This window comes from Typha latifolia, chromosome 4, assembly GCF_019914945.1.
Source record: "Typha latifolia isolate L0001 chromosome 4, TyphaL0001v2, whole genome shotgun sequence".
NCBI lineage: Eukaryota > Viridiplantae > Streptophyta > Magnoliopsida > Poales > Typhaceae > Typha > Typha latifolia.
In genome coordinates this window covers 1,971,536-1,993,265 of record NC_133089.1, presented here as the reverse complement: position 1 = coordinate 1,993,265, position 21,730 = coordinate 1,971,536, and the positions used below count along the sequence as shown (strand labels likewise).

Sequence of the window (21,730 nt, the reverse complement as noted above, 5' to 3'; positions counted from 1 at the left end):
TAAAATCTACAATTATTTTAATTTATCTATATGATAACAGAGAATTAAGAAAACTCACGATAATATAGTTTCGAGATAAAAGCAAAATGCATGGGCCGAATGATAGATACTCACATCGTTGGGGGTGTTTTTTTTTACAATAATTTCCCAAATAATAATGGCTTAGATGATCTTCTCTTTAGAAAAATGGCTTAAATAATCAGCAAGCATAAATGAGGTAGTAATATCTGAAAACAAAAAACCATAATAAGAATAGGGACTGATTATTTATGAAAAAGAGATCACTTCAATCAAGGAAAAATAAGTTCAGGCAACTCAGTACTTACTGGTCTACTTTAAGGGAAAAATAAAAAGAATGAAAAAACGTCTGGTTTACAATAGGGAGGTTGAACCTGTGAGCTACAATAGGAACTAAATAAATGTGGATGCGAACGATACATGGACTTCCGGTTTCAGTTTCAGGGGTAATGGGGAGAAGGTGCTTGGATAAAAAGGAAGGCCTACCCGGATGATAATAACAAAGCTACTATTTTGGTCCGCTGTCTTTTTGGACAAAGAATATGGACACTTTGGAAAAGCAAAAATGACATTGTCTTTATAGAAAAAAAAAATGACAAATAAAATCTTTGAACCAATTCATCTAAAAAATAAAAAAAAGTCATAGCACTCAAGCAGGCTAGGGCCAAGGCAAAATGACAAGCTCCAGACTGTGACTCCATCAAGAAAAATTCGTATGGCCTATTTTGCAAACAAGACAGTAAATTAGAGCAGATCACTAGCCAGAAAATCAGATAACTGTCATTTTTTCTTGGGCGTTGTTCATATCATTACATCTGATCCACTTCATGTGAAGGTCGAAACCCTCATACTGGCTCAGCTGAAGAAGGTAAAGGAGCTAGGTCTAGCCAGGTTACTATTAAAGCTGACTTTCAAATTCTCATCAACATTTCGTGCCACTGGGCCTCATTCCCGTGGCTGCTTAGGCATATTTTCTGATCTGTTATAATCATCTCTTGTTTTCACTCTATCTTGGCTTCCCACTGTTTTAGGAAAGCTTATAGTTCTGCTGATCTGTCAGCTACTCTGAGAAAGGGAACAAAGTTTTTCATCGCTGTGGCTTCAGTCTGTCCCCATATCTTTACATAGATTCATGTATGGAAATACCTTCAATATCACCCTTGATATATGAGGCCTTCTGCGCACTTTTTGAATTAGTACATTGTCTTTTCTATATAAAAAAAAGGAGCAGTCATTAGCCAACGCTAACAGTATTGCTTAGAGGAGAGAAAATCCTCAACAATCTCCTGCTTCAATACAAATCATATTTTACTGGAGAAGAACAACAAACAGTCACATCCCAGCTCCTTTTGGTATAAAAAAGCATCTGGAAGTAATTTTATCAGAATTACAACCAAAATTCCAAGATGAAGTACCAATTAAAGAATCACAGTACAAGAATAATTATCTTAGTTCTAAAGAAGGAATAAGTATGAGAAGACATGTTTGTCAAGGAAACAAAGAAAGGCATTACCAGCTCATTTGGCTTAATCTTCTACTAGATTGAGACGATTCTAGAGTAGTATTTCTGGTAGCACAAATCCACTTGCGAGGTGTTTCAATGTCATCACCCAAAATTGTTGGTATATGCCAGCTACCTCCTTCAGACTCCTGAATCCACCAACAATGAAGATGACAAATAGAATGCATAAGGAAAAGTGGCAAGAAACAATCTATCAATATCTAAAAGCCAATTCCAACATTTAATCAAAGAAGCAAAGCTAGAGTTAACTTATTTGTCCATAGCCAAAGATTAAGCAAACAAGCAACAAATAGTCTAACTATTTAAATAAACCACCTCTTAGGCTGCAGAATCAAGTTGTACAAAAAGTTCAAAGATCATATATGGAATAATTGCACCCACTTCAAGTAACAGCTTATTGCTTTTGCATTAGATGAGGACAAAGTTAGCAAATTAATGTGATAACTGGTAGACGGACATCACTGTCCTTTCATAGACCAGCCACATTTAGTAGCAAAAAATATTTGCCACCCAGAGAACACCATTCTTCTTAAACTGATTTGACATTAATATGTGTGATTCATTTGAAGAGCTGCAGATCACACTTTATAGAAATAAGCAGTTCACTACTTGCATCAACCAACTATTTGTGTGAGAATAAATGATGAAACATGAGAGGTTATGGATTTAGCACCTGTATAACAATGGAGTATGGTGGAGGCATATGGAAAGTCGGGCCCTTTTTGGAGAATGTTAGTCTCACCTGCAAAGAATGAAATGGGGCTGATACGTTGAATTTTAGAAAGTAGTCCGGATGGAAGCACAAGAACATAATCACAAGTTAGTTAGAGATTTAGAAACAGAGGTACTAATAACAAGTTTGTCGTCCTAAATAAGTGCAAATTAATTTAGAAACTTGAAAGCATTTTTGGTATTTTTCTATTGACTTTTCATAAGGCAGATAGTATATCATGAAGTGGATTGAGCGTACTTGTCTAATGGTTGTGATATTCAGTATTATAATTGGAAGTCAGTAAAACAAGTGAACAACAAAAGCATATGGAATACAAACTTGACAGAAAACAGTAGAAAATGCAGCGTGAAAGATAACCATGGTTGACCAATACTTGAACAACTGTTAGATCCAGTGCTTAACATGGATTACAATGTTGCAATCAAAAAGTTCAGAAACAGAGAGATATTGCAAATTGTATCTCCTGTACCATTATTTATTATGTTCAGGCCACTTAATGAATAGAGACAGACCTGATGCTTCTCTTTCCATCTGGGGAAGAAGCTAGTTCCTAGTAATTGAAACAAGTGATCTCTCATCTCATCATTTGTCACAAGCAGTGAACGACAATTTACAGCTGCATACAACCAATACCTGAAATTTGCAGAGAAGAATAACATTAGCTTGACAAAATATCAGGTTAATGTCATAGTAACATCCTTATCCTTAAACAAGTGGGCATGTGTTGTGACTATTGAACTCCTTTGAAAATAAGCATGTAGGAGAACTTTCACTGGACAGGAATCCATACACTGTTGCTGGAAAGGTGCTTCCTTTTTCAATTTTGTGTCCAAAACTACCTTAAACGCCAAATCAGCCGGCTTCAACTTTAGAATCTTAGTTGCTTCACTGATTAAATTTGTCAAAACTAAATGGATTGAAACCAGGACTTTTATACAAGGATAGGAGAAAACACCTAGTACTTTCTTTCCAGTTATATACTGCTTGTTTTTCTTATCTATATCTGTTCAAATTCCTCTTATTTCTAATCTGAACAAGCACTGCTAAGCATAAACTGATTAAAGGACTTGTATAAGGGATATCATGAGAGTAATCACATCATACAACTGCATAGTCCTTTTGACTGCAAAGGTCAGCTGTAGATTCATCTCATAGCAGACAGATAATACATTTAGGAGAACTTACCAATCATCATTTGAACCAGGAGGGGTAGCATATAGTGCTCCAGACTTCCGCCAGCTTTCTATAAGCTTCCTATTGTCTGGAGTTTTTGCAGGGCCACCTTTTACACGACCGCTATGCAAAATAATAAGTGGCAACTTATTTGACTGGCTCATTTGACGCATTCCATTTACAACAGAATTTAGCTGCCAGAAATGTTCTATTATAGATAATCTAAACATCAACAATATCACCATAACTTAACCGTATAAAACTTAATGGTGAGAACATTAGAAATTTAAAACATCAATTAAATTGCATGACGAATGCCCTCACCTGGAAAAAGCTGAAATTCCTTTGATTATAGAGGCCAACATTTGCAGCATCTATAACAGCATCAAATGGGCCATTACGATCAAGCCATTCCTATATTGAGTTCACCTTCTAAGTTAAATACTAATTATTTTATTGTACAAGGCATGCAAGTCATAGGAAACACTAACGAAATGGAAATTTTATGGCTATAATTCCAATCTGAAATTAGCCAGTTAAAGGAAATCTATTAGTAGTACTTCAGCATCATTATAAATCGATAAACAAGTAATATGCAAAGGAAACTTCAGCAATTAGTGAGTAATTGAGTATACAAAAATATACTGCGAAGATACAAACTTGGGCTTCAAGGTGTCTGTTGTCTATGCCTTACCTTCCTACTTCTATTGTAGCAGATTTTGTGATAGAATTGATAACAGAACAGTATAACAATAACTTTGATGGACTTCTTTTAACCCTTTACATCACTCCTTGCAACCAATAAGAACAAAGAGATAATAACTTCTATAAGAAAATATAAAAAACATCCTTCAATACTCTTAATGAATAAGAAGTTGGTTCACACATAAACAATAGATACAAAATCAGCCAAACCATCTGACAGGATATGTGCCGACGACTACTTCTTGTTTAAGCTACATATCTAAGAAAGCCTCGCCCCTACCTAGTGTCATAACGCTCGTTATGGAGAAGAGAAGAATTTTTTTCTAAAAAAAAAGAGTATACTGAAACTAGCACTGATAATCAGCAAACTCCTTTGGGTAATGGGAAGCAAACCTGAAAAACCAAGAAATCAGCTTTGACCTCTCTCTGGCAAGCCAAGGCTGAGAGGGACTTCGCAAAGTCCTTTGTCTCCAATGGATCAATATCTATACACACTAACTTCTCCCCACACCGCCGGCATGTACCATCCTCATCCATCTCACTCCTTCCCACACTCCATTGCCCCTTTCCCAACCACCCCTGCCCGTGCCAACCACCCCCACCTTTCACCACCCCTTCCTTCACCCTCCCCACATCCCACTCCTCCATCCCCACCTCCGCTGCTGCCTCAGACCCAAACCACCCTTCCACAACCTCTGCCGTCGAATCTGACACTTGTCTCACTATCCCCCTCATCCGGTGAAGGACCCGATACACATCATCCCCCCTCCCCTTACCAGCATTCACCCTAAGGAGCGCAGCCAACTCAGGCTCCTCGGGAACAACACCCGAGGCGGCCATGTGCGACTCCACCTCATGGGCATTATTAAAATCGCCGGCATCACAGAATCCAAAGAGAGCCGGGCCATATGATCTAAGCTTCGGGGGGATGCCAGCCGCCGACATCTGCTTGATCAAGTCGAAGGCAAGGGCTGGGTCCCGCTTCAACGCGGCAAGGCGGGCGGCGCTGGTGAAGGTGGCCTCATTGGGCTCCACGGCTTCTGAGGTCATCTTGCGAAAGATCTCGAAGCCTCTTTCTACGCCGCTGCCATCCTCCGAGGAGGAGCAAAGGTAGAGGAGGACATTGTAGTGATGGAGGGAAAGGTTGACGGAGGTGGCTACGGCAGCGTCGTAGAGACGGAGGGCTTCGGGGAGGTCCCCGCGTTTCGAGCACATGTCGAGGTCGCGGCGGAGGAGGCCCTCGGGAGACTCGCGCCAAGCCTTCCGCTTGGCCCTGATGGTAGAAGGAGGAGCGCTAGGATCAGGGTTAGGGCTTTGGGGGGTTAAGGTTTGGGTGGAGCGAGAGGAAGGAGAAGAAGGCATGGTGCGGCGGAAAGGTTTGGCGAAATGCCTGAGAGAGAGGAGAGGTTTGGTGGAGAAGCGGCGTCGTGCATAGTAGGAGTTGTAGTGAGGCGAGAAGAGGAAGAGGGATTTGGAGAAGAAGGAGGAGGTGACGGCGCGGAAGAGGGAAGGGGAAAGAGCCAGTGGCATTGGCATCGTGGTTGCAGAGGTTGTTACAGTGAGGTGGATACTGGATAGATAGGGATGCCTTTGTGTATAAAATAAGAGTAGAAGAGTAATTTTTTACATAGAATTTATTAAGTGCTCGATATGGTTGTTTTCAAGATAGTTTGAGCTCGACTCGGCTGGCTTGAATAGTAAAATGTGCTATAGCTAAGCTCGTTTATAGCTTTGTTTCTAAATTGAATAACAATAATACTAATAGGAACAAATTATATACAAGGATATGAAAGCAGACGAGCTGAGATATCTAAATATAATGGAAGAATCTGATACAATCGCCTTCTAAATTGAGTATCACACAACCATATTTATTCTCCAAAGTGACAGAAAATTCTGAGACTTATTTGCAACATGGATTCGAATTACACCAGCAGTTTTCCGGCTAAAAATGCTGCGATATTAGCAAGAATAATATATATCTGCTCGAAATCAAACATGACAATAATTACATTGAGGCTAAGAAATCGGCCATTTCAAGCGGAATCATTTATGCAGACTTCAAAAATGGATGAAATTTTAAATAATTAAGAATATAGTTCTACAATAATCTTGTAACCAGAAGGCTTTTCCTTCTCTCAAACACAAGGCAGGAGGAACAACAACATGAATAGTACATCAATATGAAGTACCGGCAAAAATTATCTAATCTACCTCTAATGATGATACTGAAAATTACATGCTTGCCTCCACCTCTTTCGGACGCCATGTTGTCTTTTGGACACATAGCAAGCCCTCATTGTCCTTTGAGTAGGTCATGCGAACCTCCCACTGCATAGATTTTGCCATGTTCTCTATTTCGCTTATCGTCTCAACAGTGTCTCTTATGATCAGCTTGCCTTCTGGTCTCAATATTCGATCCATCTCCACAAAAACTGGCAGTAATTTGCACCTATATAGATATATCACCAAATTTTACATGTCAAGGTAACTAACAAGTGGCTAGGGATGTAAAAAACCATATATAAAGCTGACCTCTTTTTGAGCTTAGTAAATAGATGGTCTGCATGCAGAAGATCATATGTTCTTGGATAAGTGCTGAATGACTCACACCAATCATGATACATTCCAAACAGCCCACGCTCATAGATAATGGGAAGTGTATCTGGTGAATCAATTGACACAACATTCATTACCCACACTTTCATGTCTCGCAAAGCTGCAGCAAAACTGCAAAAGGCATTGGAAAAGTGACGTTGTGAGCCTTAAAATTCTTTTAAGCAGAAAAGGATGGGACAAGAAAATGAAACTTCACATTCGCTAACAGCCTAAGTAATTAAAATATTTAAAAAATGTTGAACAATTTAAAAAATTTGTCACCTAAGTATCATACGTGCATATCATAATACAAGAAAATGCAGCATGTTGTCTGCAATAATTGAGAAATATTGTGACTCTGGAAGAGATGAAAGTATGACAGGATGAAAATCGGAACAACAAATATGGAGAACATTCTTCCACTTGCTATTATTCAGCAAAATGGATTACCGTAATAATCCTCAGAATCAAATCATTTTTTTTCACATAATTTGATTATTTGCAGAGGTTAAACAATGAAAAAAGAAGTAGCAGTAGAATTTTAATAGAAACTGAAGTAACTAAGAAATAACCTTATAGATCAAAGAGAATACAAGTGCTATTTGCTTACCCCCCATATGCAGATCTCATGTCCATGACATTCCTGACTTTAGACCAGTCTATTCCCATGCCATTTACATATGATTTGGATACGACCCGTTTCCAATGCTCATAGTCTGCCACAAAATCTTCTGAGGCAGGCTTTCCATAAACTCCAACCTGTGAGCTATTTATCCAGTAAGGTGTTGTCTCCAGCCTTAGTGGCCACTGCTCTGGCCATTGTGAACCACGAATAGCAGGATCTACAGGCACTTTGTGAATACATGCTTGCAAGGGAATGCTCCTGTAATGAGAAACAAGCATAAATAATTAGGCAAATGATGATGAACGACAAATCAGGATAAAATGTAGCCTAGTGAGTGGTAGACATACCAGGCTGCATTTGGATCATCAGATTCTTGGCAGAGTGGCGGGTTTTCTTCTGTTCGCTTCTCATAACATTTATTGTCAGTTGGTTTTCTGTAGATTGCCAGACCCACCTCGTTGAACTTATCATTCGTTTTGTTCACCATTTTCCAGCACATTGACTTTGTTAGGGCAGACATAGCTGGTGAATTTCCAAAATGAATACAACTTAGAAGTGGAGTTGATTTTGCATTCCCAATCAACATGCAGTTAAAAAGTGGCAAAATAGTGACAATCCAAGATCCAGCAATTTACGACAATGATAAAGGGCCAGATATGTGATGTTTATGGCTTAGTACAGAAAATTTCAAGCTTTGGAAACTAAAAGCTGGTAGCAATAAGATTTCAACAATCACTACCAGTTGATGCCATTATTTTCAGTTGGGAATTCCTTATTGCATTTCATTATAAAATGATATCCAGCAACAAATATCACAAAAAAAGCAGCTCTAAGGGAAAAATTCACTAGTTACTCCTAGAAGAATGAACTCATTGTTCAATCAGTATTAGAGTTATTATTAAAAAAAGGCATTTACCTTGCCTTCTTTGGAACCTGCATTGGCAAGAGTCTCATATATTGGTATATCAATGCAACTTGAAATATCTAATTGCAAATAATACTCTCTCTAACCAATATAGACATACATATATATGTATGTGTGTGTGTGTGTGTGTGTGTTTGTGCATGTGTTATAATATGTATACATAGAAAATATTTTTTGCCTTTATTAAAACCAACCAGAGAGGTAAATGAATACTACCATTCCAGATCTCGACATCTTCTGGGAGCTTCTGATATACAGGGGTGGCAGACCACACAAAGTAGCCTCCAGGACGTAGTAAGCGATTCAGCTCCAACAAAAGCAAACCACCTGCCAATCAACACTTATGAGAAACTGAAGCAACTACGCAGGGGAAAAAAATGGAAATGGAGAGAAAAGCATAATTTCATGCACCTTCAATATGCCATGGAACCCTACAACGAGCACAATGGACTATATCAAAGACCCCACTAGGGAAGGGAAGCCTCTTGGTACCCATGACAGCTGATATAGCTGGAATTCCTCTCTCAAGAGCAAATTGTACTTGGGCTTCATGCTCATCTTTGGGTGCAAATGACATTGTAAGCACATCTCTGTCAAAAAGGTAGCCTCCAAAACTGGCAACTCCACAGCCAACATCCAAAACAACGCGACTTCTTTTTCCCCATGCTATATCAGAATGTGACTGCAGTAAGAGGGAGCACAAATTTCAGCCCGCAGAACATATGCTGTCATGCTGACTGTATATAATTCTGTTAAGAGATGATATCATCTGCTATTAAGAAACTAACTTTATAGGCATATGCAAAATGAAAATGGCATCATTTAAGATAACCACCGTACTGATTCTGTCCTATCATTTTGCAGAATTAGTTGATAAACACAAGGAATGCTGAGCCGAGTTTACATCAAGTTCTATTCTTAAATCAAAATAAAATAAAATGAGAATGAAAGCATGAAGGTCAATTACGTAAAAATCCCTCAAAAGAACAGAAAGAAAGATGTATCTGCATAGCAGATCCAGCAAGAATACTCAAAAGAACCTGTTGCAAACACTTCAATCACTATAGCTAGGAAGATAATATGATAGCAAATAACAATAGAATGATAGATAGTTGACAAAATTGTGCAACAACAGATCTACGCAAGTGAAAATTTCCATTACGTAACAAAAAGAAAATATAGCAAAGGAAGGGAGAGAAGTAAACCCTCTGAATAAAATCTATGTAGTGCAATGCACCATGCTTGAACTGAGTCCCACCCCCAGGAAAAGTAAGGTACTCCCCAGAAACTTTGACCCAATTCTGGTGCCCCTTGACCACCGCAAGCTTAGTATGAGGGACATTATAGTACCATATCTGCAGTAGAGATGTAAAAACTGAGATGCAGAATAAAACTGAAGTAAACAAAAGTAGATGCTTAATGTATAATACATACAAAAGAGGCAACCTGTATACCTTATCCCTGCTATTCGGCCACTCTATAGGACGTTTATATCCATCTGGAAGTCGAACAAGGCAGGTGGGGGGCTCCTCAGGGCAATGTCTCTCACGATGTTCGTAATGTTTAGTACTATGAAGCTTCTTGATGGCTTTCTCATTGTCAAGACAAGGTATATAATCTGGGCCAGCTGTAACATTACAAAGTTGCCAACTATAAACATGCTGGCTCCCCAACGAGGATGCTTGCTTTTCCTTCTCACTCTTTGATTCTGCATCTTGAGTAGACCATGCACCATTTTGGGTACGAACCTCATTTAGAAGTTCTGACTGGGCCCCATCAGGAAACACCTCTTTTGTTTTCGAGCCTGGTTCTTTGTCTTCAATATGTTGAACCTTATCCCCCGCCTGTTCTTCACCTTTCTCATCCTGTCTTGTTTCACCATCTGACAGATCCTCTTGCTTCGACTTCTTGCCGCCAGATTGTTGCTCTTCATCAGTTTCAGTTCCTTCGGAATTCTCTCCTGAGTTATTCTCATCATCTTTCTTTTCACCTTTCTCAGACTCACCACTCTCAGTTTTAGCATCTCCCCCTTCTTTAACTGTCTCTTCTCCTTCACTGTTCCCATTTGCATCACTGAAACCCTGAGTTTTATCCTCTGTGTCATCTTTATTTTCCTCATTCCCTTTCAAAAGAGAATCTTCTTGAGTCTTCCCTCCCAACTTCTCAGTATTCTCTAGCAAATTCTGATCCACTGATGTCTCTGTGTTAGATTCATCTGGAATATTGTTTCCACTACTGTTGGTATCTCCCTCTTTAATGAAATCTTCAGTTACATCCCCCGATTTGTCCTCAGAATGCTGAGAACCAGTTTCAGTAACTGAATTTTTTGTCGTACTTGGAGAAGACATCTCTACAGGGACCACAGTCGTGGATGTCACCATCCATACCCCAACCAAGCAAAGAGCAACAAATACAACAATCGTTGTAGTTGAGCAGTATGATGAAGATGTCCTCCTGCCATCCATTCGAGTGCTTTTACCAAATGCCATTTTCATACATGTAACAGCCCCCTGAATAAATAACCTACAGAGCCAAACAAAAGGACATGATCAATCTCTAATGCAAATGAAATTAAAATAATTTACAAAAAACAAAAAACAAAAGTTGAGATCTTCATTGAAGCTTATTAGATCTGCTAAACTTACTGCACCAAAGTTAATTTGAAGTCTTTTAAACCAAATTGCTACATTTTCTTTTCCAGTGCAGCTTCAAAAGAAAGTCTAATGACCATCATAAAAATAATCCATTCCTACCTCATAACATAACCAACATAGTGAAGAATCTGCAATTCCTATCAGAACAAAATTCCTAATATAACCAAATTATAACTGTGATAAGGAGACCTCATTATTGACAATTAAACTCTCAGATCTAATAATCTTCAGCTTCTTACCAACGGATTAGAGCACAGTAGATCCGTCACTAATGATATATATATATATATATATATATATGTTTTGCTGTTTTCTTCTGTATTCTCGAATAAGTCCTCAATACTATTAAGCTATTAAGCATATATCATCAAGGCTTCAAATTCCAAAACATGAGAATTATTGTCAGATCTACGCCCTTCGTGCCGATTCCCGATTTTAGTTTACATAATCATATAAACAAGAAGATATGGAGACAAACTAAAGATTAACTGAAGCTAGATCCAAAAAAAAAAAACAGCATTAAGCAAAGCGACTGGGAAAAATAGCAAAATGAGATATGCGTGCTCCACCAAAAACAAAAATCGCAAAGAAATGTCGAGTAACGAACGGTGCAAGCCTAGAGTCGTAGATCCGCACCTTCTCTAGCTGGAAACCCGCTTCAGATCTCGCGAAGGATGGTAGAGCGAGGGGTTTCGAGGATTTCACTACACTTGAAGGAGAATCTCGAGCAGCATATAAGCGGGAGAAGGGAGATCTAAAACGTACAATTCTAGACTGTAGTATTAAATCAATTAGCAAAAAGATAAACTAGCGATTACAATAATAAATTAAAAAAATTAGAGCTTCTTTTTCCCACCAATGGCGCGGAAAGAAGAGGGAAGAGGAAGTGACTGATGAGAGACAACGGGAGACCACTAATCCTTCCGGTTTTATAGGGAGGGGGTCTCTTGAGTTAATCTGTACCGCCAAAGAAGCATTATTAAGGTCAAGAGATTGAATGCGCGTGCGACTTCAGCGATCGGTTTGTCCCTTGCAGTGGACTAGGATAACATATAGACCGACACGAAGGAGGATATCACCGCAGCGGATAACATGGGAACCGCGACAGGGGGCTAGTTTTTTCATGTTGAAATGACTAGAATACCCTTACTGGTTTACCGTTTTAATGCTTTTTCTTTTTTTTTTTACAAAATAAAAAGGCTTCGTTGTTTTGTACAACTGTACCCCCAACCGACATTAAATAAATAAATATATATTATAGAGAAATTATTTAATTTTCCAATTTGTTTGTACAAAATAATTTAGAAGACACTAATAACTCTCTCTCTCTCTCTATATCTGTGAACTAGTTTTAAACCAAAAGGATATGAATGTAATATTTCCTAGTGTCGGTGAGCAGTGAGAAATCCACGACGTCGACGGGCCATGTGCGTGAACCACCGACATCATTCAAGCTCGAATTTTTTTAAAAAAAAATTAAGAAAATTAAAAAATACGCCTATTATCATTCAACCCAAATCTCACCAACAAATTAAAATTTGGTGATCACGCGACGAGGAGGAGGATGGATTGGGGGCTCGGGTGTGCGGAAGTAGTATAAAAAGTAGGTGAGTTTAATATTTATCCCTTCTTCTAAGTCTATCCATCCGGATCTGATCCTAAGACCATAGTCATTATACAGCTGTCGCACTTTTCCCATTAGTCCACACTCCACAGTGAGCAAGAACTTCCACTCCACTGCTGAGTGATTAATTACCTAATTCTTGCTTATAGCTAACAAATCTGATTTAGAGCAACAAGGATTTAGCCGCCTCCTCCTCCTCCTCCTTCCATTTGGGGTGGAATATTTTGATATTTAACTACGAATTATAAATTGGCAACTATTACCATTCATTTTGATGAGCTTTGCTTGGTGCGAATGAAAGTTGAGTCAAAATGTAGTAAGTAAATAATGTAATCTCTTGGGACCTCAATAATTATACATGTAGTTATATGGATACACCAAACAGTAGAGCTAAGATTAGATACCTTCCTTCTTCCGTGAATTGCACGTGACATACGCTTGGCATTATTCTGCTTCCCTCGTTCCTTGTGTTCTTTCTTTAATTCTTTCTCGCTCTCTCTCTCAGGTTGTTAAACTTTCGACAGAGCGAGGGAGGTGATTCAACCGACCCAATTTTTTTTTTAAACGGTTCGAGAAGGTTTCTGCTCAATTTTTGATTGCCAACGTGACTTGGAGACCCAACAAATACTCTACTTCATCTTGTTTTGGTTGCTAATGGAAGAAGCTTATTTCTGTTAGGATACATTTGAGGAGTTTTACCTGTTGGGCCATAATTGCAGTTGCTTTTTCAGAAAAGTTTGGATAAAACTGGTATGCTCGTCAAAAATATTCATGTGATCATTTGGGTGTGTCTTATGTTTGTTGTAAAGGTCGGAATTGCTGTAAGGCTGTCGGCTTTATGATTGTCGACCAGCTTGGTGCTTTGCACATGATCTGTTTGATAGTTGTCCCTGAAAGCTGTTTATTTTTTAAACCTATTGGTTTATGTAGATGGACTGTCTTCAGTTTAGGATGAATGAGTTGAATGGTCTGTTGGTATTATGATGAAACATTGATCTTTTGAATCTTTTTTTTTTTTAATTTGCTTTGGTTTAATGAAATTTAAGCAATGTGTCGTTTCGCCATGGTGATTAAAGATCAGAAAACTTCATAGTTCTATGCAATGGGTTGCATCCCGTATATTGTGGCTTCAAACTTCATTTTGAAATGAATATGCTGATCAAAGAACTCCTATAGTTGCAGATTCCATCTCGCCGACATATAGTAGCAGTTATCTTATTAAGTGCCATGCTGGGTTATTCAGATTCTGTAGATTTCTTAATATTTTGCCATCATTAGTTTAACAGTTCTCTTGCTGTTTGGTTAATATATATAATATTAGAATCAAACAAGGTATTGGTTTGTGATGCCTTTTGGGATTTAAAGCAGTTCTAGGATCAGGGTATTGAGTTTTCTCTTGTAGCCAGCAGAATCCATGATTTTCCTTTGTTATCTTTAAGGTTAGGCTCCACAAAATCCTAACAAGCATACCTTTTCATTGCATGTAGGAATGTTCATTGTATTCTGCTTCATGTGATTGTGCTCTAGGTTTGGCCATCTGTTTGGAGTATGCTTGATATGTTCTCTTGATTTTGGGAATATAATTGATGTACCCCATGGGGCTCAAGGAAGAAAATAGTCAATTAGATGGTAGCGAGATCAATGGCATGAATTCACTTGCTTTTGTGGATAATCAGAATTCAAGTGCCTCCCGAATATCAGAATGTAGTACTGATGAGGATTCTGGCCTTCTGCTTTGCCGAGTGTGCCACTGTGCAGAATCTGATAGAAGGGGTGATGCTGCATTAGGCTTCTTAGATATAATGCCACCATCACAAGATTTTTTGCAGATTAAAGAAGATGGAAATTCGAGTAATAATTTCTGCAGAAAGCGTGCTGAAAAGGATGATTTGATATCCAAGGATTCTCAGAGGGTTTCTGGATCTGTTGAGCTTGTAAGCTCTAAAGGTGAGATATTTGTATGTAATACTGATGTGGAATCAGGCTCCTCCCAGTGTGAAGATGCACTTATTGATTTAGGATGTTCTTGCAAGAACGATCTTGCTCTTGCACATTATGCTTGTGTACTGAAGTGGTTTATAAGCCATGGATCCACTATTTGCGAGATTTGTGGAACTCTTGCAAAGAACATAAGACTTGAAGATTTCAGAAAGGTCATGACTTCTTTGAAGAATTATGAAGCACTAAGGGAAAGGACTGCTGCTGGGGAAGTTACTTATCTGTGTTTGGAGGCAAATTCAGGTGTTAATCTAGATGCCATAGCCGGAATCCAAAGGGAAAGGCTTAGTGAGATATCATTGTGGTTTAATCCTCATAATTATTCTGCAATGGTTTCACAGGGAATGGTTGAACAGTTGATAAATAGCCCAAACAATAACCCAGCAGATAGTGTTGTTGCTTCAGAGAGACTAACGAATAAATGGGCTTTGGAAGGGACTGGATTTCTCATTGCTATGGGCTTGGTTACTATAACTCTTGCATGGTTAGTTGCCCCACATGTTGGGAAGGTATGTCTCACGTCATGCTAGTTTTTGATGTTCACAAGGCTGGTTGATTCTGGAAACTTCAATTTGTCAGTGTTTCTTCTGCAGAATAATGATATATCATTTTCTATATCGTTTAGGAAAAGTTTTCCTTACTCTAACTTACCCTCTACACCAATTGTATGTAGCAAAGCATTATATAAAAATGTATTATCTAATGCAATTCTAATGTAGTATATATTTATATAATTATCCGTCTTCTTGTCATATACATATAAATGGACCATGCATAGATATCCAACAAGAATCATCCTGTTCACAGTACTCAAACTGGAACTTCATGGTGCTGGATATGGCACAGATCTTGATCTCCCCTCCTGCTTATGCATATGCTTTACTTTCGGGTTTATGCCGCCTATATGTCTAGTATGGCTGGTCTATTATAGTTCGACTAAAGTAAGTTTGCCAAGGACATTTGCAGAAAGTTGCCAATTTGTACTTGCTGCATACTCTGGTAATGAACATTTTTTTGTGAAAATGCATTTGCTGCCTCTTTTGTTTGCGGAATATCTTTTGGAAGTATATGTAACAAACTTCTGACTGATGTGCAGAAAACTGCTATAATTGGTCTTCATATGCTTCTTGGAGGTTTATGTGCAGTAACGATTGTCATCTTCCTTAGACATGTAAGTTTATTTGCACCTCCTCATCCTTGTTTACAACAACTTTTCTTTTTATATTCACTTAAACATCATGGCATTCAACCCTGCCTGTCTGCCTCTGGTGTTATATCTGACAAGCAGCATATTCAAAGCAACAAAGTGAAGCTCTGGATTTAAATGGAATTATCTTTTAGAAATTACTTAGTCAAATAGGAAGCATGTTAGAAACAACGATTACAAGATTTGGTTTCTTAAGTGCTTGTTTTCTTGTTTTTTTTCATTTTGAACAAGAGTCTTAGCATGACAGTAGCCAATCTGACTCTTAAACTGGGCACTGCGCCGTTGACCAGAGTAAAAAGTTGCTTAACAGATGAACCTAGATCTCACCAGATGTCCATGAAATATTTAAAGGACATTTCATTATGCGGAAATGGTGGTTCTACCCTCACAATAGGTAAAGCCTATGGAAAACCAGTTGTTCTCTAATTTAGTATCTACTGATGTTCTAGGCACAAGTCATTGCTTTGACCTCAATTTATCCTCCTATCTCTGATGTGGGTTTTAATTGGTTCAGAATATTTCAAAGGCAAAGACTGTCTCTGATGCCTGGTTTTTTATGGTTAATCTACTTATGTTCTAAGCGTAAGTCATTGCTTGACCACAGTTAATTATTGATATAGAATCTTTCAAAGACAAAGATTGTCTCCAATGCCTGGTTGTTTTATGCTTAACCATTTCATCCTTTTGTTGACTGCAATTTTAAGACCAGGCATTATCCTCATTAATGACAGGTTGTGCCTAAAATCAACTATGGGCCTGCACAACATTGGGCAATCTTGTTCATATTCTGGTTTCTTGTCTTTGGAGTTTGGGCATCACGGACTCATAGTACCCGCTCGGTATGATCTCAGCACTCAGTAATGTTCCAGGAAATATGTGTTCCCTTTCACATCATCCATCTGTTGCAAACCTTGAAGATGCTAGACAAATGTGCTGCAGCAACATATTTCCATCTGAGATCCTTTGATTGAATACTCTTCTGTGGTTCCTTGTGCTGGTCGAGAGTTTACATCTGAGGACACCCATCTTTCTATTATCCTCCTGCGATAAATTTGATCCTTCCAATGGAGAAACTATCAGACTATTGGAACTTCAAACAGTGTGATGAGCCAGGTTGGATTGATGAGTCCCCACATGTAGTTCTTTCTATCTACTTCAGAACTTCAAGTAGTAAGATGTACAGCATTTGAGACTAGTAACTGAATGATTTTACTTCACATATTTTTCTATTGTGAATCAAGTCTCTATAATCTCCTCTGTAGAGATGTTCTTTCCCCATATTTTATGACAGTTCCTAGATTCTCTTTTTCTTTGATGACAAAGTGACGTCGATTAAAAAAAAAACTTATTTTAAGCTCTCTCCATGGAATGATGTCATTAGCATGTCTTATCTTTCTCTCTTTTGCTTATAGTCAAAGTAGTAATCCTTGAGATAATTAAGTATCTTATAGATCAATGATCCCATCTTGTTTTGTATTATTCCACCTCCTATTCTTTCTCTTATTCTCTTTCTTGTTGGTGATGAAACATCCTCTTATCAATTATCTTAACGGCACTTATATCAATTAATAAGCCACAAAAATGCACAAAATTTCTTCAAGAATGCTACACCTTACTACCCTTCTTAACCAACCAATATCTATATACATATCCAAGCACTTATATACACAATCATCTGAATCCAACGGCCCAAAGAAGCCTTGACACTTTTGATCCACTTCCTTGGCGGCCGAGTCACCTGAGTCAACCCACCTACTAAAGCCAACCCGGTTTTTTTTTTTTAGTCTAAATTTTCTTAGAAGGGCTTACCCCAGTACATGAGGATATCCTGCAGGAGTAAGTCCTTAAACCCGGGTTCAGTGGTCGAACCGTCCGGTTCAACCTGGGGCAAGATTGGACCGGTATTAATGGTATTATTAATTGGCTCCTCAAAAGCTCTTTCCCACTCCTTCCATCTTGGCTGGCTTTGGACCTCCCTTTCACACGTAAACTCCGGTGATCGGACTTGCTCCGAGCAGCTTGAGTCCGTGTGCAATCTAGGTATCGAGTCTGACGGCGGATCGAAGTAAGCTAGCTCCGCAAATGGTGGCAACTGGGATCCTTCCTTATGCGCCGGTATCATCGGCTTCTGCTCCTGGGACGACGAACATGACCTACTGATATTTGTTGAACTGGCCGGTTTCCGGTCGGAGTGCGTCGCCTTCTCTAATCCGCCTTTCTTATTGTAGATTCGACACAACACCCAATCATCGAGCTGCAAACCAAACCAAGGATGATTAGTTACCACTGTTGCAATTACGACTGACACAGTTATTAGAACAATAATTTAGTTATGAGTTGTTTATAATTGTAACATGCAGATAAATCGTACCAAAGGTGTCAAGTATATATCATCAGGTCCAATAATTGATAACCAGAAAAAAAAATATAGTAACTGGTGCAAGAAAGAAAGGATATATACAGTAGTCAATTACTTGTATAGAGTAGTTGTAGTCGACCTGTCAATAGTAATCCTTGCTATTTAATATTAGTGCCGACTACCTAATTGAATTCTAATTTCTCCGGAAGTGTATTTCTCCATCACTCACGTCCTTTTCTTAGCTAGCTTTTAGAGATGGGGATAAGTGAAAGAAATGATCGCATCCAGTGCTTTCACACCTAGAAAACGACTGGCCAATGGAACCAATTGGCAAGTTGCCCCGAAAGGCATTTGGCTAATCGCACTTATTTATGTGGGCCTAGCTATCCACTTGTTGGTCGCCAAGAGCATGCTGTCTTCTAAGCACTGTACTTAATAACGCTAGAACTCCTAATAAAAATAAATTTTTAAAAAAAAAAAAAGTAATTAATTCTGGGTCAGTTTGATACGTACCCTGAGATTGTTGTTCTTGCGAACCGATCGGTCTACGTTCGCCAGCCGATACTCGTGCATGATCCAGTTGGTCTTCTCCCCTTTGGGCGCCTTCCCGACGTAGAAAACCAAGGCCTTCTTGATCCCCACCGGCCTCGGCGAACCCACCGGCTTATCCGCCCCCGTCGCCTTCCAGTAACCCGACCCCGCCGCCCGGTTGGGTCTCGACCCGTTCGGGTACTTCCGATCCCTCGGTGAGAAAAAGTACCACTCCTTCTCGCCGTGCACCGCCATCCCTAGATTAATTAAGATAGCACATCAAAATTATAACACGACACCAGGGGAAAATAGTTGACACCCGTTTGATCAAGATCGGACGGCTATCGGAGGGCAGCACAAGGGGGAGAATTGGTGTACCGGGGAGTTGCCATGGGTTGTACTTGTAGAGATCGATCTCGGCTACGATGGGCACGGCTATGGGTAGTGCAGCACATTTGCGGCATAGGTAGTGCATCACGAGCTCTTCGTCCGTTGGATGGAACCGGAACCCAGGAGGTAACTGGAGATCAGAGCCGTTCATCTCGCGTATCTCCTGATCTAACGATCTCTGCCTTGGAGAGAGAAGCTTGAAACTTGGAACCGGAGAGAAGCCCGCCATTTATAGAGCTAGAGAAGGGGGGGGGAGGACACGTGCGGAGCACGCGAGGAGCTTCGAGGGCGTGCGGTATCACGTACGTTGACCTCCACGTGGCGTCCATCGGATGGCGGTTCAGTCGGGATTCTGTCACTGCTTACGCCCGCTTTTTTGGACGGACGCCCACGTTGGATCGCCACTTGGCGAGGTGGGCCCCGCTTTTGGCGGCTCAAACGGCCCGGTAATGGTTTGTTCCGTTTTGGGAAAGGGGAGGCCGCTCGTTCAGTGGTCGCGCCGGCGGGCCGCTGGCAGCGCGACACGTGGTGGATAGGCACGAATTTTGAGGAGTAGCAGCCGTTATAAGGCGGTGGATAAGGAGGAATGGAAGGAGAGGTATTAAACGACATAAAGTGTGTTCTATGTTTGTGGAACTATTTTTGGGGATAAGTATGCATAAGATTCCAAATTAGGATGGGCGTGTATTTATCCACGTACGTACGTCACTTTGGTTGCCAATAATTGCATCTTCCTCGGTACAATTTTGCAAAAAATAATTTCTTATCTAAGATAAAGAAATGGGGTCCAATATAAATAGTTCGTGTCACCTGAGATTTTATTAATATTGATCATCAAGTTGCAAACTTATATTAATTATTTTGATATTTTTTCTCTTCTCTCATTAGGCAGGCAAATGCAATCTGGGGGGAAAGAAAGATGATTAGCTTGCAATTATTTGCATACCCACCTACCCCCGTTCCTTGTTAAGTGGATCACATCAATCATCAATTGGGGGGAATAGCTATTTTATTGCCATTTGCAATCAGCTTTTAATTCTTTTATATAAAACACTACGAAAACGATAGCATTACTGGCTAAACAACGGATGTTTCTGCTAAAAACTAGACTTACGCTGATCTTAATCATACCACTAACTTGGATTCCAACTTGGTTAATTCTTTAATCCTTTGATTTGATTGATTAGCTATTGCTTAATGTATAAGTAGGCCAAGTTGTTACTTTTGTCAACGTAATGAGATGAGCATATACAAGTGCACCCGTCATCTCTTATCATTGAAGAGACTAGAGTCTTATTATTTATTATTACATCATATTGTAACTTTTTTGAGACAAATTTGCCATTCAGCTTTGCATACGAGTGGAGAATTTGCTCTCTGCCAGTCCTTCCAAACCCTAGCTAGCATACTGTCTCTGTGCTTTCCCCCCCTTTTTCTTCTGCCCAGTGTCATCTTAGCCCTTTTTTTCTTTCTTTCTTTCTTCTCTCTATTCACTATGGCTAGAGAAGAATGCGGCATTTCCTCTCTCCATTCTCTCTGTTCTTTTCCAACGCAATCACGAGGGACAACCCTTCCTGTCTCTAATGAAGCGCAAGGTCTAGGCTCTCAACTTCACTCGCCCTCTTTTTACTCCTCTCTTGCTCCTCTACTTTTCGATCCAACTAGAGGAAGGGAGGATTATTTTCTCACATAAGTTTTCCTCCCTCTCCCTTTCTCTCCATTATTCTCTGGTGCCATCACGAGGGAGGAGCCCTCTAATCTTTGGCAAAGCATGGGGTCTAGCTGTCTAGGTTCTTATCGTCACTCATTTTACTCATTTATCGCTTGGAGATAATTATGGAAGGCCAAAGCTGTGAGGGATAGAGCTTCTCCCTGTTATGATCCTTAGCTCAACCAGCGAGTCTTCTTTAGTTTGCTAGGGTAGGCTATGCAACAAGGAGTGAGAGGAGACTTTTTGTACTCTCTCTCTCTCTCTCTCTCTCTCTCTCCTTTGAAACATATTTCTAAAGAGATGAGAATGCACTCCTTCGGCGAGCCATTAGTAGTGGATGTATCATATTCACGTCTAATTTTTCTTTCTTTTCCTTTATTTTATTGTTTTAAATTTAGTGATATTTGATTTCCAAGCAACAAAATTACATTTTGACTCAAGACTCCCTACGTACGTCTACAAATCTGCTAATATTGTTATTTATTAATATTTTCTAGGTGCCCTTGGTCCTAATGTATTGTTCTATTTGAGGTTCTGTTTAATGTAGCTGAGTGTGGAATAGAAAAATAGCCGCTCTATCTCTCTTATTTGTGCATCAAGACTCTTATTGTAATCATTTAAATGCTAATGAAATTCACTGATCTCTCCTGAATAAAATGAGCAGCGTAGACATGGTTTAGTTATACTACTCTCTTAGAGACGTTACAATTTACAAACAATCAACTTATTTACCGAATCATTCTTTCTGATCACCAACAGAAATTAAACCAAAAGCTAAATTCCAAAACTGCAACGATAAAAAAGAGTTCTAATTAGTTAATCCTAACAGAATGAATAAAAAAAGATTAAAATCCTGTATGCCCTAAGATAAGACGACATATGGCCATTAATTAGGAGCTAAACCTCTGGTATGTACAAGAGTTACCTATGATACGACGATATATGACTAACAGAATT

The 21,730-nt window shown here is 39.3% G+C and overlaps 4 protein-coding genes across 7 annotated transcripts; 1 reads left to right on the top strand and 3 right to left on the bottom strand.

The window, feature by feature from the left end:
* Positions 1-776: 776 nt before the first annotated feature.
* On the bottom strand, positions 777-5,777 carry LOC140787690 (proteinaceous RNase P 1, chloroplastic/mitochondrial-like). 4 transcript variants are annotated; one of them, XR_012108877.1, is made up of 7 exons: positions 4,545-5,765; positions 3,771-3,860; positions 3,459-3,640; positions 2,786-2,906; positions 2,214-2,302; positions 1,532-1,668; positions 777-1,228 (listed from the first exon to the last, which is right to left on the bottom strand). XR_012108877.1 is itself a non-coding variant. In XM_073136768.1 (7 exons), coding segments are annotated over exons 1-7 (1,743 nt in total). In that variant the 5' UTR covers positions 5,688-5,777; the 3' UTR covers positions 777-1,227. The 4 variants fall into 4 exon arrangements, 3 of the variants coding, with proteins under 3 accessions (XP_072992869.1, XP_072992868.1, XP_072992867.1); XM_073136768.1 differs by having other exon boundaries at positions 2,214-2,282; positions 4,545-5,777; XM_073136767.1 differs by having other exon boundaries at positions 777-1,384; positions 2,214-2,282; positions 4,545-5,760.
* Positions 5,778-6,200: 423 nt separating this feature from the next.
* Positions 6,201-11,855, bottom strand: LOC140786279 (probable methyltransferase PMT24). The gene is made up of 9 exons (XM_073134583.1): positions 11,590-11,855; positions 9,754-10,822; positions 9,505-9,654; positions 8,711-8,981; positions 8,516-8,626; positions 7,722-7,896; positions 7,360-7,632; positions 6,687-6,881; positions 6,201-6,603 (listed from the first exon to the last, which is right to left on the bottom strand). The coding sequence occupies exons 2-9, from the start codon at positions 10,792-10,794 to the stop codon at positions 6,387-6,389; spliced, it is 2,433 nt and encodes an 810-aa protein (XP_072990684.1). The 5' UTR covers positions 10,795-10,822; positions 11,590-11,855; the 3' UTR covers positions 6,201-6,386.
* A 1,340-nt stretch (positions 11,856-13,195) lies between these two features.
* LOC140786280 (uncharacterized) lies at positions 13,196-17,058 on the top strand. The gene is made up of 4 exons (XM_073134585.1): positions 13,196-13,327; positions 14,065-15,084; positions 15,672-15,746; positions 16,514-17,058. Exons 2-4 carry the CDS (start codon positions 14,164-14,166, stop codon positions 16,625-16,627), a joined length of 1,110 nt encoding a protein of 369 aa, XP_072990686.1. The 5' UTR covers positions 13,196-13,327; positions 14,065-14,163; the 3' UTR covers positions 16,628-17,058.
* A 315-nt stretch (positions 17,059-17,373) lies between these two features.
* Positions 17,374-19,633, bottom strand: LOC140786281 (NAC domain-containing protein 48-like). The gene is made up of 3 exons (XM_073134586.1): positions 19,051-19,633; positions 18,655-18,929; positions 17,374-18,036 (listed from the first exon to the last, which is right to left on the bottom strand). The coding sequence occupies exons 1-3, from the start codon at positions 19,289-19,291 to the stop codon at positions 17,578-17,580; spliced, it is 975 nt and encodes a 324-aa protein (XP_072990687.1). The 5' UTR covers positions 19,292-19,633; the 3' UTR covers positions 17,374-17,577.
* Positions 19,634-21,730: the final 2,097 nt, after the last annotated feature.

Coding starts and splice junctions, on each gene's coding strand:
- LOC140787690 (XM_073136766.1), bottom strand. CDS start 5,687: ATGCCAATGCCACTGGCTCTTTCCCCTTCCCTCTTCCGCGCCGTCACC. Junction 3,861..4,544: donor CTGATTTCTTGGTTTTTCAG/GTTTGCTTCCCA, acceptor AACTCAATATAG/GAATGGCTTGATCGTAATGG. Junction 1,669..2,213: donor CATACTCCATTGTTATACAG/GTGCTAAATCCA, acceptor TGGTGGATTCAG/GAGTCTGAAGGAGGTAGCTG.
- LOC140786279 (XM_073134583.1), bottom strand. CDS start 10,794: ATGAAAATGGCATTTGGTAAAAGCACTCGAATGGATGGCAGGAGGACA. Junction 9,655..9,753: donor GGCCGAATAGCAGGGATAAG/GTATACAGGTTG, acceptor TCTCTACTGCAG/ATATGGTACTATAATGTCCC. Junction 6,604..6,686: donor TTTACTAAGCTCAAAAAGAG/GTCAGCTTTATA, acceptor ATATCTATATAG/GTGCAAATTACTGCCAGTTT.
- LOC140786280 (XM_073134585.1), top strand. CDS start 14,164: ATGTACCCCATGGGGCTCAAGGAAGAAAATAGTCAATTAGATGGTAGC. Junction 15,085..15,671: donor TTGCCCCACATGTTGGGAAG/GTATGTCTCACG, acceptor ACTGATGTGCAG/AAAACTGCTATAATTGGTCT. Junction 15,747..16,513: donor TTGTCATCTTCCTTAGACAT/GTAAGTTTATTT, acceptor CATTAATGACAG/GTTGTGCCTAAAATCAACTA.
- LOC140786281 (XM_073134586.1), bottom strand. CDS start 19,291: ATGGCGGGCTTCTCTCCGGTTCCAAGTTTCAAGCTTCTCTCTCCAAGG. Junction 18,930..19,050: donor CAACCCATGGCAACTCCCCG/GTACACCAATTC, acceptor TAATTAATCTAG/GGATGGCGGTGCACGGCGAG. Junction 18,037..18,654: donor GCAAGAACAACAATCTCAGG/GTACGTATCAAA, acceptor TTTGGTTTGCAG/CTCGATGATTGGGTGTTGTG.